The sequence below is a fragment of the Aptenodytes patagonicus genome, chromosome Z, assembly GCF_965638725.1.
Source record: "Aptenodytes patagonicus chromosome Z, bAptPat1.pri.cur, whole genome shotgun sequence".
Taxonomy (NCBI): domain Eukaryota; kingdom Metazoa; phylum Chordata; class Aves; order Sphenisciformes; family Spheniscidae; genus Aptenodytes; species Aptenodytes patagonicus.
The window spans coordinates 72,636,275-72,654,504 of NC_134982.1; the positions used below are offsets into that span (position 1 = coordinate 72,636,275).

Sequence of the window (18,230 nt, forward strand, 5' to 3'; positions counted from 1 at the left end):
GGCATTTATCTTCGTTTCTGCTCTCTGCAGATCTAGTTTGGGACTTGAAGGTTTGGCGGATGTTTTATTAGCTGATGCTGCTTTGAGATGAAGAAAACTTAATCTAAAGCAAGGCCAACAGGACAAATAATTTCAGCAGCCTCAGGCAGAAGACAAATAAATAGTTTGTTTTGAAAGGATCTTTAGCTTCCTTTTCATCATGTTTCCTAATATGCCTTGATCATGCATGGCAGCTGATATACTTTGAATTACTCAGTGAGTCAGTGCATTTGCCTTTCACTTCTGCAAACTTGTCCATATCTTTAGACTTCAAGAGAAAAATAAATGTCCTAGTCTCTGTAATATAAAGTTGCTTGTGTGGGAGATGAGTGAGCTTGTGTTTCTTTTCTAGAGTTAAGCTGCATTCAGTAGCACTTGAACATCTGTTTTCTCAAGTATTTAAACTCTCCCCCCTTTATAAACTTAATCATTCAGATTGGTCTAGTCTATAAATGACCTTCTGTTTCGCTTTACATTTGTCCTAGGAGTGAAAAGCCAGCAGTGGTCAGAAGAGGCATCAATAGTGTTTCGGAATCTTGTAGAGAAGAAACCCTTGGTGGCACAGATACAGGCAGTTAATGAAAGCACTAACTCTTGGGATCGAAAAATAGTGACTTTTCTCGTGGACACATCTCTTCCAGATACTGATATATGGATTCATGATTTTGTGTCTCAAAGTCTTGTGGAATTTTCGAAGGATGATTAATCACCACTTCTGAAATGTAGCAGCTCAGATTCTTTAGCAATAAAATAAGTAAACAGGCTTTGAAGAGAAATTTAACTACTACCTGGCCTTGAAGACATGAAGGTGATAAAATTGAAAAATCTGTGTTCTGTGAAAAGGGTTTGTTTAACAAGTTTGGGTTCTGTTGACTTCAGTTGACTTTCTGAAAATTTGCACTTTGTTTACCATTGTAATGCTAGAATGTTTGGGTGAAAATATTAAAAAAGTTATTTATCAATAAAACAATGTTGACTTTTCTTCTTGTGATCTTTCCCTAATTTTGGGGGGCTTTTTATCTCATAGCTATTACTCAGAGCCATTACTGGGTACTCCTCCTTTTTTCTTTAACTAGCATTCTTTTACTTGAGAAACATGGAAGCAGTCCTCAATATTTCTGAATTTAGTGTCAGAGACATGCATTATTGGTGGGTTTTTCCCCCTTCCTTAACTTCATAAGAGTTGAATAGCTGAAAGTGCCTTGTCTGGGAGACTGCATTTGTGGGGCTTAACTTTCACAGAAGGGTATGCACTTTCTGTGCTTACTAGTCTGCTTGCTGTTCTTTAGCAATGATACCACTTTTCTGAATTCTCCGCTCCCCTCCTCACCCCACCCCCCGACCTGTTGCTAAATTCAAGGCATTCCTTTCCCTCTTTTTGATAGCTCATTTTCATATATGCTTCTAAGACACTTTCAAGGACTGCTGCTCCCTGGAGACAGAAGCAAGCAATGTCCTACAAGCATGTGGATCGGTGCTTAAAGTCCTCTGAACACAGTATTTTTGGCCTACTTGAGAGCCTACTTTATTTTTGGCATTAGAACTATTTAGAGGAGGTGTAGACGTGATTGTATTTCATAGTCTGCTGCATAGATTTGAGTTTGCTTGCCATAGTCCCTTAAGATTGTTAAACACAGTATTAAAGCTTTACACAGTGAATGCCAGCAGAAGGAATTTTTCTGCTGTGCATAGCTATATAATCTTTCTAGTAATACACAAGCTGAACTAAGAAATTCTGCCAGCGTGCTGTCTGCATGGGTAAAGGAGACTGGACAGAAAAGGAACCATGACTTGAAGGTGCAGTGCATATGTAACATTAGGATGGGAGAAAGAAAATGCATGCAAATATTCTGGGTAAACAAGCTGTTTAAGCATGTAAGACTTACATTTGCACCCTCTTAGTCTAATTCTGGTGTAGTTCTGGAGAAGGTCTGAGCTAAGCAGCAAGGAGTTCTCTCAGAAGTCTGGTGAGTGTCTCTCTGCCTAGACTGTACACAGGGTCTAGCAGAGCCCTTATGAATAGAGCAGGCAGTGATAAACTAACAAACTGCTAATCTAATGCAAATTGCTAGTTAACATGGTCCTGTCCATATTTAAGTATGCTGAGGTGAGACTCTTAAGTGTACTTGTTGAGAGAGAAGTTACATTAATGCCTGAGATACTAGTATTTTTCCATATTAATCAATTTCTCCTTCTTCAGCTGCCACTGCAGAGAAGGTGAAGAATGCAGGTGAAGGAATCAATGTGATGATGAACTGCTGTAGGATAAACTTTCATGCAGAAGTTTCCTTCTGTGTAGGACTGCTTCTGAGCCTGGAAGTCTGAATGGTGCAGGTCATTAGGACGTAACAAGCGCTTTCCTGAGCTCCTGAAGAGAGTGGGAGTTTACCTATGTGTCTAAGAGTATATGCCAGCTTCATCTGCAATCTTGCGAAGCTTGATGGCTTGTTAATTGGTAATTGTAATGGGATCGAGCGTTTTTGCTGGAACTGTTTTGAAGTTTGTCGGGTTGTGTGAGAAATGCCCGTGCTGTGTTTGCATCCTTTGAGGCTTGGGGATCTGCTGTTGGCCAGTAGTTGATTTGCACCTGTGAACTGATGGAACAGGCTTTGGGACTCTACACTTGTAGTATTAGGAGAAAGAGCCTGGCAGATGTTCAAGAGACTCAAGATGCTTTTTGAGCTTGTCATCTGCTCCTTCTGGAGCATGCATCACCCTCTCCTTAGTTGCCGGTGGCTGCTCCAGAGTCTAAAAAGCCCAGATCAGAAGCAAGGGCAATATTCGTACAATCTCATGCATTTGCACAGCTCAATACTGGAGTTCACAGAGGCTACTTTGTATGTTGGTAAAACAGAGCGTAGTCTAACTGATGAGCAAACCCAAGAGCACCACTCTCCATGTGGTAAATCATTTTATGCACGCATTGAGCGTACACCCAACCCAAAGTTATTAACACAATGCTGTGTTCAGTTCATACACTGTATCCAGAGGCTGCATTGAGATGTCTCCCCGTCTTCGTACCCACTATACAGTACCACCCCTGTCTTAGTAGCTCCATTACTAGTCAATTATGCCACAGGTACTCTGCTGTTACTTCCGTCACTTACCTACTGTCTTCCTACACTGTCTGTGATTTCCGTTGCAAAGCTATGATTTTACGTCTGCTTTTAATGTTACTTTTTTACCCCACTGACGAACCTGTAAGATTCTTTGATACGTTTGCTAACTGACCTGCTAGTGCTATTTGAGTACATTTTGTGCCCTGGCTTTGAAAAACATGCAGAAGGTGTTGGCTGTACACAATATTGAACACTGAGTTCGCTGAAGTTCCTGGTCCATGAAGTAGCTAGCACAGCTAGTAGTTAGTCTGCTGTCCCTAGGAGGCATTAGACCTGCCTGCTCTGTGTAAGTTGTTAATTCACACAGAATGCTGCGTGGTTCTTAACTTCAGTTTTTCAGCAGTCCCTGTTTGGGGTTTGTTGTGAATGGTTTCTCTGCTTTCATGAATGCATGATGCCTCACCAGGGGTGCTTCCACAGCATGTGTCTGAATTGGGCAGGTGGTGGAGTTACTGTTTCACCTGATCTTTCCATTCTGATGGCTATTAGAAAGGCCTCCACAGCAATCCTGCATGCAGTTCTGGGCACTGTCCTACAAGAAAGGTGTGGATTAATTACAGAGAATACAGGCAAAAGCAAGAACAATGAAAGCCTAGAAAACCTGGCTTAAATAGAAGGATTTGTAGTTAGTCTGGATAGGAGAAGGCTACAGAGGGGAACACTTTCAAAAGTTTTCACTGATAAAGAATCTGTTTTTATCTGTAGGCAAAATAGGACATGTAAGGGCTTGAATTGCAGGAAGGTAAGTTTAGGTTAGGTGTTAGGCAATCTTTCTAAAGAAAGGGGGAAAGCCTGGAAATTCACTGGAACTCCAGTTTCATTGTAAATGCCCAAAACAGGTAGGATGTACCTGCAGAAGCCCAGCTGATCCTCCCTTGGGATGTGGAGATGGAGTGTGTAATTCTTTGGACCCCACCCAAGAAAACTTGCCAGCCATAAAAAGAGAATACAGCATTGTTAGATGTGTTTTGTGGATCATCGTGGACTTTATAGACTGAAAAATGAATATTCGTTACCTAGGGAAAACAGATGACACTGTAATAATTAAAAAACCAAAGCAGATCTCTTGCTTTCCCAAGGCTGTGAACAATAAGCACTTTCACACCACCTCTCTTCTGTTTATTCCATTGCAGCTGTATTTTGTTAAGTTTACAATGTTTAAGTTTAGCTGTTTTCATCTCACAGTGTGTTCACCCTGGGTCGTTTTGAGGAACTCTCTTTTCGTCAGAGAAATGCGAGAACCCTCTTTGCCATCCCAAAATGAGTTCCTATCTCCAAGGTTTTTTCCACTCCTGGACTACTCTTTCCCCATTCGGGGAGATTTTTGTTGCAAAGCTCTTTTGCCTCTGTGTTTTCACCACACTCATCCTTTGTTCTCACAGTTGCTGTGCATCAAGCAAACCTTTGAGAGCCTGGATTCTCATGTGCTGATTGTGTTAGACAAGAAAAGTGACAAAGAATCATGTAATGAAAAAAACCCTCACTTTAAACCTTCATAATGCCTGAAAGCTTCCTTTTGTGTTCTTTTGTTCATTGCTGATATTTTCACACTGGAAGTCTTGGACAGGAGAATTGTCCTGCTCTGTGAGGTTAGAACTTGGCTAGGGCAAGAGGAGCTTCTGACCTGAGCGGACATGCTTCAAGCGTGCCGAGCCATTACCTTGAGAGCTGTTTTGAAGAGGGGCTTAGGTGTGGTTGGAGTTAGCAGTACTTAGTGTCTTCTGAACAGTGCTGTAAGGTGCGTTACTTGCAGCATTCATTACTGCAGTGTGACATGGTAGACAGCTAAAAAAGAAGCACCACTGATACACTGAAAACAAATGTGCTGAGAAGCTGGCTCACTGTCTTGCCTGATGGAGCCAGGCTGAGTACATTCTAAGGGGACTATAGCACTCGCCTTGGATGAGCTTCTGGTGCCCACAAAGCTAGATCTGACAGCAGCCAGATGGGATAAAAATTAAGTGGCTTGTGTGTATCTCAGAGTGCAAAGCCACTTTGGGCTTGTAGGGAAGCTTGGTGGTGCCAGTGGATCCCTTCCTAAGCTGCTTGCAGCTTGCACACACTTGGGAAAGACAGTTGGTTAGCAGGTAGCATAGATACTGGCGTCTAGGTTTGTCTGATCTGGTACCCATCAGGCTTCTTCAGCCTTAAGTAACTCAGCTGTTTGGGTCAGTCAGTGGGTGAATTGGGTAGTTCTAAGTGCCCTTTCCACTCCTGCCAGCAGCTGGGATAATGCCAGTGACTTGGGCCATAATCTTGCTCACCTCTACGAGGCATGCACTGAATCCAGTGCTTGGCAGGGTCCCCATTTGTATCCTTCGTTTGGCCTAGCCACGAGCAGTATTTCCAAGGCTAACTCCACATCTTTCTCCAAATGCCCCGAGACACAGAACCTCAGTGCCAGCCAGGTCAGCTGTATGTCAAGCCGTGAAAAAAAAGTGCGGTACCATCTCATGGAGACCTTCAGGCCTGGGAAGTGTGGGGATGGAGAAGTGTTCAGATGGACTGCCCTCCTCTGATACACCCAGGGCCCTCTCCACTCTTGGCTTGTGGCTACTGGTGGAGACCGGACAGCAGAGATAAGGAGGAGCTTGGGGCTGATACTTTGTGGGAGATTTGTTAAAAAAGTTTACAGGACAAATCCATGAGGCTTTACGATGATTCAAAGGTGAGATAGGGGAAAGGAGATTTGGCAGCAACGTTATTAAAACTGTTGACGCCATGAGGTTGGAAGGCAGCTCTCTGGGCTGATGGCAGACTTGGAGCTGCTCTAGGAGGTGGCTGTCACTGGATGTAGGGGGCAAATTGACAGGGAGTGAAATAAGACATGGAATTAGTAGGTGCATTGATACAGATACCACCCCTCCTGGAGAAGCAGTTTTTCCAGCTGCAGCCTCAGGGTGCTTCACAGTGGCCTGAGTCCCCGTGAACCGAGGCATGCACGTCTTGCTGGGCTTTCCGAAAGGCGGTTTGCCCAGGCGCTTGGCTCGGCACGCTGAAGGAAGTTGCCACAGGACAAAGGCAGGCTCCAGCGTGCCTAAATTGTTAAAAGCAGGAAAGACCCTTTGGAAGTAAATGCTGCCCTTGCTGCTCCGGGGCTGCCGCCCGTGCAGCCCTGCCATCCTCCGCAGCACCCACCGTGCCCTGGGGCTGGACGGTGCGAGTTTGCCCGCCCGGGTGCGAGCGGAGGATGAGGACAGACCAAACCCAGGACCCGGGGCGAGGGCCGAGCCGGGCACAGCTGTTCCAGGCCGGGAGGGGCGACAGGGCCGGCCCCCGCTGAGTGACGGCCGGGCCGGGGCTGGGGCTGGGGCCGGGGCTGGGGCCGGACCCCCGCCCCCGGCAGCGGCGGAGCCGGCGCGGGCAGGACGCGCCGCCCGGGCTCGGCACAGCTCGGCTCGGCTCGGCTCGGCTCGGCTCACGGGTGCGGTAAGCGGGCGGCGTGGTGGCGGGCTCGGCCCGGCCCGGCCCTTATTCGGGCAGAATATTTGGCCGGCACCGGGCGACACCGGCTCGACATAAATAGCGGCCGCACCGGCAAGCACGCAGGGGTGACTGGCTGGGTGCTGGGGCGCTCTGCCTGCCTGCCTGCCTGCCTACTTGCTTGCTTGCCTGCCAGCAGGCCGTGCCCGGAGGGTCGGAACGCTGCGCCGGGATGCGCGGAGCCGCCGCCGAGCGCTGCGGCAGCCGGTGTCCCCGGGCTCCGGGGCGGCTTTGCCCCGCGGCAGGCAGCCCGGAGCCCGCGGGGGAGGCGCTGGGCTGGCAGCCGGCGGCGTTCACGCGTGTCCGCGGCAGAGCGCGGCGGGCGCGGGCGCTCCCCGGCCCGGCGGGGACCGCGGGGCAGCGCCGGGAGGTGCTGACGCGGGGGGGAGAGGGCCCTGCGCCGCCCTGAGCGGGTTGCAAAGGGCGCTGGTAGTTCTTTTTTACTGCTGTTGCGTTTGTAATCCTGGGAGCTCTGCTAGGAAATGGTTCTCCAGGAGATGGATCAATAGAAAGCTGCACTGCTTTTGTACAGGAAAGGTAGAAATTAGTGGGGGGAAAGATTCCTTGAGTCCTTGTGGTGTATTTTCCATGGCCATTCTGTGTCTGGCTTGAATCGGTCACTGCCTTGCTTGAAAGACGCTGCCTATCTCAAAGATAACTTTCCTTCACTCAGCTGGACACAGCTTCTGCCCCCACTCACGTGCCATCCTGATGTGCTCATCTATCTGCTTTTGCTTTTGAAATGGTCCTGGATGGTTTGTTGGGCAGAACTCGTTGCCCACTGCCCCCCTTCTGGACTGGCTGCCCTACCCCTAGGCAGAGGTCCTCTCTCTAGTTGCTTTGCATCTTTCCTTGGGTATTGGGCCTTGAGCCAGAAAGGTGCTCAGCCACGTGGCTGAGGTTATTTTTAAGTGTGTCTAAAATCCCTTCCTCATGTGTGACCCATCAGCTCACAGCGGGAGTGAAGAATGAATTCCTCATTTCTCACCAAAGAAACAAGATTTGTGCCGAGAGCTGGCACCTTCTCTCAGACTAGCTGATAGAGCAAATACTGGACAAGCTGCTGGGCATGCAAGCCTCACTTCAGGTTATGGTAGTGAGCCCTTCATCTTCTGTCTTCTTGGAAGGAGGAGCTGGGCTGCAACATTAAAGCCAAGCACTGTCTTGCTGGCACCACAGTGCCCAGAGCCGAATGCCTTTTGTGGTGGTGTAGAAGAGTCTGCACTGTTGTCTCTTGACAGCCTCTGTACCTGTTGCCCTAATGTACGTGCATTTGGGTATTCCAACAAGCGCGCTGCATCGTATGCTCACTGCTGCTCATTTCAAGGTCTCTGTTTTCCCCCTGTCAGGGCTCTTCCCCCCCCCCCTTCAGCATTGCTTTGTTTTCCAGCCTGACTCGTTCTTTTCTCCACACGTTTCTCATCTGTGATGGTCTGCTGGCTTTTCTCCGGGTAGTATGTTTTTGCACAATATTAGGAATATTGGCTGCCTCCCCTCCTACTTGGTGTATTTGGGAAAGTCAAACAGATGTGGAGACAGCCTGGTCTATCTCATTACTGGTTTCCTTTGTCCATGTTTCACTTTCATACCCAAAGGATGGTTTGATTTATCTTTTCAAGAGACCCTGAATGATCCTGTTGTAAGAAGCATCTGTCCCCTGTTGCTAGGTGTGTAACTCCATTCCCCAGAGCAATGTGCTACTGAATGTAATGTTTGCAGATGAATTGTTTTACTTTTCCATTTACTGCTTCACTGTTTTCCAGGCATGTAGAGTTTTTGTGAAAGCCCAGCACAGCTGAAGGGCAGGAGGCTGGGATCGGCTTTCTGATTTTTTTCCTCTGTAGTTGACAGCCATTTGCAAATCATGAGCTAGGAAGACTCTGTCTTCACTTCTCTATTCCAGGCAGGGACGTGTAGTCAAAATGTGTTTACTTTGTAAAATTACCAGACTCCTAGAAGAAATAGGAGATAAAAATGTTGTTCCATGGCTCCGTGTTGCTAAACAGCCACATGTTTTTTGTCACGGGACCCCAGCACTGCCGATGGCTCAGCAGTTCTCTAGTCCATCCCTAGCTCACAGCAGATCTCTCCCCAGCCAGAGAGGTTGTTGCTTCATATGGCCTATGTCTAGAAACCCACAAAGATGGAGACCCCACCTCCCTGGTGCCCTGTCTCAGAGCTGCATCACCCTCCTGGGAGGGAGTTCTTCCTACTCGTTCATGGTGAATGAGATAAACACGTATCAGAGGCTATCCTGGGTCAGACCAAAGTCTGTCCCACCCAGGATACTCTGGCTGGCAGCAACCAGTAGCAGATGCCCTGGGAGAAACATGGAAACAAGGCTACAGCAATGCTTCCCCAGACTTCTGCCCTGTTCCAGCACTGTGCAGTTTAGTAGCTTTCTCAGCTGGAGGTGGTACCTTTGTTTCTTCAGGCCTTGGAGGATTGTGTGAGATCCCACCTCTGTTAAATGTCTCATTCAGATTTGGTGCACAGCATACACCACATGCTCATTGCTGCTGGAACAGTACTCATTTTGCGCTGGTGTTCATTAAGCATCAACCTGTCTAGGGCTTATTAGCTGCACCTTGATGGGACATTTCACTTTCACTTCCTCTGCTTCAGCTGCACTAGCGGTGGGGTGGGATGAGGAACATGCAGGTGTAGGTGTGTTACTAACAGCTCGCTGTGCTTTGCTCCAGGCAGTCTGACAGGGCCTCTGTTTTACAGGACATCGCTGTTGAAGGGTCCAAGACACTGCTCAGTACAAGACAGGAGCCTTTCTGCTCCTGTGCTCACATGGCATCCATCAGATTCAGCTGCTCCCTGCAATTAGAGTGTGCCAGAGAAGCAGGAGTCCATCTGAGGACTAACAGAAGTTCAGGCAAGAAACCCAGGATCCCTTTTCAGAGGAGATTGTGCTGGCTGTGAAGTTTCCAAGTGGAAGGGTTCAAGTTACAGAGCAGGAACTGCGTGCACGGTGTCACTAATGACTCAAGTGTGCCCACGCGCTTTTCATAGGGATTAGTAATTAAGCAATTGAGTACATGCCAGGTGCATGAGAGAACCTCACCCCAAATAGGAGAACACATAACTGTGTTTACAAGTGTGTGCCTTAAAAATATGCAAAGGGGAGATACAGCTGGGATGGTTTGTATTTGGGCTTTGGCAGAGTTTGACCCCGTTGTGTTGCCTGGTCACCAAACATCCAGGCTATTTGCTGGATGGCCCTGATAAGAAAGACCACTTGGTAAGAGCCAGTATGGAGTTGTGTGGCTTGCAGGCTGCAGGAGTGTTGAGGAGAGGAGGGCCAGGAGATAAAGGCAATTTCTGAGTATTGGGTTAGGAACTGGGTGAGCTGCACCTCCTGGCATGCAAGGAGAGAGGAAGGTCCAGGAGAGTGCAACCAGCGTAAGACTTCCCTCAGCACCAGTGGATGAAGGGAGAGGTCACTTTGGTCAAGCACAGGGAGCTTTCCCTGGTGCGTGCATGACCTCAGACAACAAGCCATTTGCTGTGGAGCTGTCAAGGAAGGATGAGAATGTCAGCTCCAGCATGAGGATCCCCATGGGAATGAGCCATCATCATCAGTAAGTGTTGTCTACAGCATATTGAACTTCATTGCTCTAGGGTTCTGGGTGGTGACGGTAACTCCAGATAGCGTTACATGTTTTGCATGGCTGGCATGTCATTTACGGAAGCAGAAGTCACGGTGTGCTTTGATAGATCCAAAATGCCTCCTTCCAGATGTTTCTTTTCAAGTACGAATTTCAGTGTGTCTTAGGTTAATGGCTGCTGGCTGTGAGGTTTTTATCAAACCAGAGGAAATCCAGATCTTCCTTGGAGAAGTCTGAGTTTCCTGAAGGAACAGCAGATTCCCTGTTGGATTTCATTAGGCATAGGCCTCTTGCAGGGAGGCTGAGAGGGGCTCAGTCTTTCTAGTTGAAGGCTGGCTTGCCCTAGAGCGGTGAGGGTGTGGGCTGAGCTCTGCTTTCTGCATCTGACATGACAGAGCTTCTCACTGTCTGGAGCATCCTCTGTGTTTTCTCTGTCCACTCTTCTCACCCAGGGCATGGATGTGCTGGCACTGTGCAGCCGTGCTGTGGAAAGGCTAAGGGATGAAGATGTGCCTGATGGGCACTGCTTGCTGAGCGGGAGCTGGGGACATCAACTACCTTGTATGCTCTATTTTATTGAGAATCATTCAAGATGATGCTTGGCTACTCTGCAAGCTGCACAAGGGCTTCTCAGCATGAGAAAGCTGCAAAGCAAGATACTATGATTGTCTTCTGGAAGCTGAGTGACTCACTCTTGTGCTGCAGAAGCAAGGGACTTAGCCAAGATGACCTTCAACCATGTCTGAGTTCATGCTGGTTTGAACAGTTTGTTTCAGGGGAAGGCAGCTAAACCCCCTTGTGTTGAACCAGAATCAGAATTCAAACTTGAATCACAGCAGTGAGGACTTTGCTTCAGCTGGATAAATTGACTGCAGAAAAACCAACAAGTTTTTGTGAAATGTGGGGGATCAGCTTGGAGCCCAGTTCCCATCCTGTGTAACCTCCTGGTATTCAGAGGAAGAACGTGGACAGTTGAACAGACCTGTGCATTCTTCTGAGACCAAGTCACAGAAAGTTCAGATGGAAAGGGACCTCTGGAAGTTCCCAGTCCAGTGTTCTCCTCTGAGCAGGCCTAGCTCCAGAGCTCGATCAGGTTGCCCAGGGCCTTGTCCAGTTGAGCATCGAATATCCAAGGCTAGAGATCCCACCACCTCTCTGGTCCCTATCCAAGGGCTGCACCACTCTTGTGGCAAGGAGTTTTCTCCTGATGTCCAGTTAGAATTTCTCTTGCCACAACTTGTTCCCATTGCCCCTTGTCCTTCCCCTATGCACCTCTGAGGAAAGCCTGGTTCCATCTTCTCTGGAAATCCTTTTCCTTTAGGCAGCGGATGACTGACTGCAATTAGATCCCTCTGCAACCTTCCTCTTTCCAGGCTGAAGAAGTCCAGTTCCCTCTGCTTCTCCTTGCATCTTCTGTGTCCCAGCCTCCTGTCCATCCTGATGGCCCTGTACTTGAGTCTCTTCAGCTTGTCAAGGCTTGTCTTCTACTGGGTGACGTCAAACTGGATGCAGCATCCAGCTGCAGCCTCAGTGGTGCTAAGCAGAGGGGAATACCCACCTCTGTGGACCTTCTGGCTAGATGCTTTCTAGTGCAGCTTGGACTGCAAGTCCAGTGCACAGTCTATCGGAAGTCTGTTGTAGCTTTAACAAGATGTTTCAACATCATCTACATTCAAGGTGGTGATGCAGAGCCCAAGCAGACCAACAGCGCTTGACGCTGTAGCCTGAGTCTGTGTTTATGGCTTGTTAAAAAGGTGCTTTCCTCTCTGGCTGAGAAAATGAGATCAGCCTAAAAAAGAATCTACAAAAAACGTGCAGGAGACCATTCCCTTAAAAGGACTGGCTTTAGATATTTATCTTCCTTTCATTTCTCCAAGCCAAAGACTTGACATTTAGTGAGAACAAAGTATGTTCACCTGAAATGGGGCAAACATCTCACTGCCTGTACCGCAGGGACGGGGCACGTGGTCATCTGCAAGGCCACTGCTGGGCTCTGGTTGTGCCTGCCAGAGAAGGGACCACTGGCTCCAGGTGTGACGTTTGTACCTGTGCACTGGGAGGAGAGCATTCCTCCAGCACACCTGCATTTGACTCTCTCATGACCAGGGTAACTAGTGACAGGAGGCACCCAGCGGTCAAGACTTTGGATGCGTAAGGCTGTGTGATAACACTGGGGACAGATCCAGCTCCTCCTGTGCTCTGCTCTGCTTTGCTACTGGGTTTTGCAAAATTTGCATAGACTCAACGTTTTTAGGTGTGGTCTCAGAAGGAGCTGATGTGCATCTTTCCCTCTGTTGTTACTGGATCTGGCACTAATTTGTTGGTCCCTTCTTGAAACTCTTGGGAACTGGTGATGCTGGGGTGCTCAGTGACTCAAACAGCAGGGCGGCTGTGGAGTCAGGCTCTTGCACACCAGCACCCAGGTATGCTGGGATGCAAGCCCAAGGTTCACAAGCTGTCCCATGAGCTGCCAGACCAGCAGAAACTCACTTTTTGGTGGGTAGATGTCCTTCATCCCTACATCCGCACGGTGTCTGCCCCAGCTCTACCACGTGTAACGGCTCCCCCTTCTCCAGGTGCTTCTGGTACCCCCCCGCCCCTCCCTCTGGACCTCCCTGCAAACGCCCCAGCTCTCTCCTTCATTCCCTGACTGCCAGCTGAAAGAGATGCCTAGGCTTTCTCCACATTACACCCCTGCTGACAGACCCTTTGCACGCATGTGCAGCTTGACAAAAAATTAGGGTTTGAGTCCTGTATGAGATGTCATTAGAGTTCACTAATGGCTTTAAGGTTTATCAGATGACTGAGAAGCCACATAAAAATACAGTCTTCATTTAGGAACCAACTGGAGCTGATTTGCTCCTCTCATCTGCACAGGATGCATCTTGGATTTACACCTGGGTGATTCACTGAGGTCTAAGTGTATGCACAGAAAGTACTTAACTTCTCTTGAGTTTATAGGAAATGGTCACCTGAGGTATGTAGAGTTTCTCAAAAAAAGCCCTGGTGTTTATCTTTAAAGTTATGCTGAAAGTCAAAGAAAAGAAAAAAGAAATTGTAGCAACTACAGAGGGGTTGGTTGACATTGGTTTATTATTTTTATACAGTAAAAATAATAGCTCTGAACTTTGACTCAGGTTTATACTTAAGCTATGAAAAAAACTCATAAATCAAAACCCTGCATGAGTCAAATAAGAACTGTTCTCGAGTCAGGCTATCCCTCAAAAGGTTAACTCCTGCCTCCAGTGCTGCTTGAAAACAGCCTTCATTCTGAACAGACTTCTGCCTTCAAACTTGGCAGTTTTTCCAAGAATCATCAATACCTATGCTGGTGACACTTGTTGGCCACCTCTTTATGTCAGAAACCAAGCCCTTGGTCTGCTTTCTTATTTCAAAGCACTGAAAAAGTTTCCCAGTAGATTTGAGGGTTGCTGGCGGGGGGGGGGGGGGATGTTCATTTCTTCAGCCGTGGCTCTCATCAGCCTCTGTCTTTTGCTGGCGATTCGGTGTGGCTGGTGACTCGGCATGCACCAAATCCTCCTGTGTGCTGCAGTCCCTGTGGCCGTGGAAGTGACAGCCGCGTGCTGCAGCCTGCAATGAAATGCTGAAATCAGGGTCGGATTGGACTCATAACAGAATTTATCACCAAAAATCCCTGTATCTTCACTGAGGTTAGTTGCTCTTTCTCCCCGTGTATATATGAATAGAAAAGGGCTTTCCGTAATTTCCTGCTGTTAGCATGCTAGTGCACATGGGAGGTTGTGCAGTTAGAGGCTGGGCTTCCCAGCACAAGCGTGCACAAGACTGCCGTCACGCCACGTTGCACCCAGGGGAAATCAGTCTCTATGTTTTCTCTATGACATTTTTGTGTTTTCTTGGAATTTGTCTTGCTTGCTACTGTTTCTGTCGCTTTACCCAGTTCTGATTTCTTGTTTGTTCTTTTTCCTGGGGTTGTCAGAGCATTGAGGGATGATCCTGCAGATCCTCTGACTCAGCAGTACCTGTGCTGCTCCGCAGCCTCCCCGAGCAGCCTGTTGCAGCCTGAGCCCGTTGCTGCCCTGCTCCTGCCCTCCCTGCTCGCCCACCTGAGGAGCACGACCACACCCCCCTGCTCTCCACCATGGACGGGACACAGTGGTCCCGCGTGGGCCACCTTCCCCAGGTCTCCACTGGTTCCCTGCATGGAGTTCGATGCTGCTCTTGGGTTTCAGTGCCCCAGAAAGGGCACAGTGCTGCAGGGGGGCTGTACCAGTGCAAAGCAGTGAAAGGAGTATTTCCAATGTCATACGGGATGCTTTTCTTTTTCACTTGTTCTACAGCATCTATTTGTTTGCTCAGAGGTTTTCAGAAACAAACTATTCCATCCCCCTCATAATCATAAATGTTGCCTTTTTTTTTGCTTTGTTTTCCTGTATTCATGATAGGAACAGTCTTCCCTGTAGATGACCTATGCTGTGTGTTCATCTCCCATCTGATTTAATTTTTCTCCTTGAACGTTTTTATTGGTCTTCATGCATACTAACTCGTGTGCTCTTCAGACTTACCAAGTGCAAGTGTTTGGGCTGTCTTCTAATGTGTCTGATGAATACTTTGGACAATAAGACCTAATATCTTGCTCTCTTGGTAGTCAATATGAATTTCAATTTTTTGAGGATTTAAAGTTGTAATAGTGTTAGTCCTGTGCAGCTTCTGTATATTACATATATATTTTGTTGTGATGCTTCCTTCATTGATTGAATGAAAAATGTATTGGTAGATTTAATGAAAAATAGCAAGAAATCAAAGCTGCCATCTTAGGAAGGCATTGAGAATAGATTTGATGGAGCGGATTTGTGGTGAATTAGGGTTAACACTTTCCTGAATGTCCAGAGGTGTGTGGATTTAAAATTTGAATATAATATTACAGTTGTGTTGGAGGATCTTGTAATTTTTTTGGAGTGCAGGTGTTGGGGGGACCTGTGTTAAACGATGCTTGAACCCTAGCACAGGTCGGGAGAGCTGTTTGTGGAGGTGGGCGTTTCAGCACGTTGTATAAATGAAAACAATTATACTTAGGCAGAATTTACCTGCTTTCTTACTTTTGGCAGTAGAAAGCCCTCTTGCTGTTTACAGCAGATGGGCTATTTGCTTTGTCTCTCAGCACTCATTAGCAAGGTAGGGCAGAAGAGGCCTGGGACGTGGAGGTCAGGGACAGCCAGTGAATGTACTGGTCCTGGAGGCTGTGCTGGAGGATGCGATGCTAAACCTGCACAGCTTGTTTGGCGGGCCAGGGAGCGATACAAAATGTCCTGCCACCGCGGGCATGGTTAGTGCTCCTGACGCGCTCCCCACGGGAGCTGCGTGAGTCATCAGCACCGTCCGGCTTCACCGGCGAGGCTGTGAGGGCACTGTCCCTTCCCAGCGACTCTGCTTGGGGTATGTAGCAAATGAAATTCTCCCTGTGGGGATTTCAGCTGTGTTTCAGCAAGCTCTGCACCTGTCCTCAACCCTCAAGGCCTTTGCTATATGCAGCCCTGGCTTCATATCTCTGCAAGATGCTTTGAAACCTGGACCGCTTTCCAGAAGCGTTGCCTGTACGCCCTGACATCCGATGTCTGTCCTGCCTTTCGCCCGTCGGTGCTGACAGTCTCCGTCCTTCTGGCGGGAGGCGACAAGGTCAGCCCTGCGGAGGCTGCGCTCTGGTCCCAGCTGAGCTGCCACTTGCAGGCTACCTCTGATTACTAGGAGGGGGCTGTGGCTGCCTCTGAGAGCAGTCGTCCACGCATAGCCAAGATGGGGATTGCCATGGTAGGTGTGGGTATTTTAAGCTGTTACAGGGAATTTAGCACCCTGGGGTGGGTTATCCTCTGCCTTCCTGCCTGCTCTTCACTCCAGCTCCTTCCACAGCAGAACAGTCAAAACTAAAAATTGAATATGAAATGCAAACTAGTCATAGTTCATGTACTTCTCTAAGGTCGCAGTGGCACAGCACATCTCCAGATCCGGGTCCAGGCTGCTTTTCTAGGATCTCCTGCATCAGAGTAATAATAATTGCTGTAATGACAAACATTTGTTCATGGATAATTGTGCTAAAGGCTCTGCTTTTTTCTACGCCGACCAGAAGGGTAGCCTTGCTGGGGCTGAGCTGCTGGACCTGGCTCGTAGCCTGACCGGTGCACAGTTGCGTGGCTGCTGCACATCAGTCTTGCGTCTTGAGGTGCCTTGCACTGACTGCTGCAGGGGATTGGTAAAGTGCAGGAGTGCTGGGGTCCCCACCACCTTGCTTAACCAAACCCACCCGAGCCCCATAGCCCATGCTTCCTCCTTCACCCTCCCACTGCCCTCGACCCTAGTGCCTGCAGGTTGACTGTCACTGTACAGAGCAAACCAGCCCGCCGAAAAGCTGGTTTTCAGCCTCTCAGCTCCCGGCTGTGGGAGCATGGGAGGCTGTTCCTCCTATCAAGAAGGCACTGTCTCCTGGCGCTCCACCTCCTAAGTGGCGAGTGACAGGAATGCGAGTGATGCAGGAATTGCCATCACAGCAGTGGGAAACCAAACGTCTGACCAGATGACGGCTCTAAATTTAAGGGCTTGCTGTTGAGCCATGTGTGCGTTAATGTGCCCTTTTGTGACCAAGCTAAAGATAATTTTCCTATCTGAAACGGCAGCTGCATTGCAACTTGTATAAAGAGACTTCTCCACTAATGAAGAGCAATCATAAGAGCATGATCTGCCCTGAGAGGATGAGCAAAGCTGGAGAAATGTGACTCAGGGTAGGGCTCTGACGCTCCGCAGAAGCTGAAAATAGGCCATTTATAGAAACTCAGAAGATGTTTGGCTCCTTGAAAAACGCATAGGCCTTGCTGTTACTTTAGTGTAAATGTCACTTGAGACAATAGCAACGCTTTTTTTAAACTGTAGGAAAAGTCACTTTAAATTATCTAGAGTTCAATATTCTCTGCAAAAATTGAGCCAAAATATGTAAATATACAGACAGTGCTATGGAACAGAAGGACACTTTGGGCAAAAAAGCAGAGTTGGATACACTCTTGTGTGTTGTAGTGAGTGTATTTTTAACCCACCTGCATATTTTAAACAAGTTGACCTTTGTAGTCTTTTAGAGCTGGCAGAGGTCCAGTTATGTGCGTGTGATTGTGTATGGCATTTTATATTAGGAGACATGGGACAACCCCCTGGGTCAGCAGGGATTATCCGGATAGGTCATTTAGTACGTTACTCCCACTTCTCTTCTTGAAGGGTTGGTTTAGACGTGCAGTAACACTCAGGTCAGCTGCTTAGCTTGCAGCAGTGCAAACACGTGTTGTCTCAGGGAAGAAGGGTCACTAAACAGCACGTTTAACTGGCAGCCTTCTGAACACGAGTGGATAATACTTCCTGATCAACTTGTGGCTTTAAAACACAGGAAGGAGTGCTGCGCAGTGCAGCCTCGTGGAGGTTTGCAGGGCTCAGAGGGACTCAGTGATGCTACAAATCTGTTTTCCCACCTGGTGACAACGTTATCTGGAGTGCCATGTGCAGGGAGGTGTTACTGGGGGCCCTTACAAAGGGCATGAGAGCTGCAGACTTTATGATTTGTGGTTTATTGTTCCTTCAAGGAAATAAATGCCTAGGACACTTCATTAACATCTAGCATTGCTTGGAGAAAGATGTCTCTAGCCAGCATCCTGTAGAAAGTACTTCCTCAGTGCTGCCCTGTAAGTCTGTGATGGGGCAATGTGCTACTGAAGTTCTGCCGCTCTCATGACCATGGGCCGTTACTTGCATGTAGGACATGGACAAGGGGGCCCTGAGCAATCTGACCTGGCTTTGAAGTCAGCCATGCTTTAAGCATAAATCTTCTGCAACTCTGTGGTATTCAGCATTTCCCGACGAGCCGGGCTGCAGCATCATGTTTCATGTATTCAGCATTACACTTCTTGTTTTCATTTCAGGTCCTGTTTCGGCATAAAAGTGAAATTCACGAGATTCCTCC

At 48.1% G+C, this 18,230-nt stretch overlaps 1 protein-coding gene across 9 annotated transcripts in view; it reads left to right on the forward strand.

Moving 5' to 3' along the window:
- Positions 1 to 18,227, forward strand: part of TDRD7 (tudor domain containing 7) — a 68,245-nt gene extending 50,018 nt beyond the window's left edge. For 8 of the 9 annotated variants that reach the window (XM_076363290.1, XM_076363289.1, XM_076363292.1 and 5 more), the window contains exon 17: positions 525 to 1,009. In XM_076363290.1, coding sequence (XP_076219405.1) covers positions 525 to 745 — 221 coding nt within the window. In that variant the 3' untranslated portion in view covers positions 746 to 1,009. Of the gene's footprint in view, positions 1 to 524; positions 1,010 to 18,189 lie in introns of those variants that run through there. The other variant, XM_076363298.1, reaches the window with a different exon arrangement.
- Positions 18,228 to 18,230: the final 3 nt, after the last annotated feature.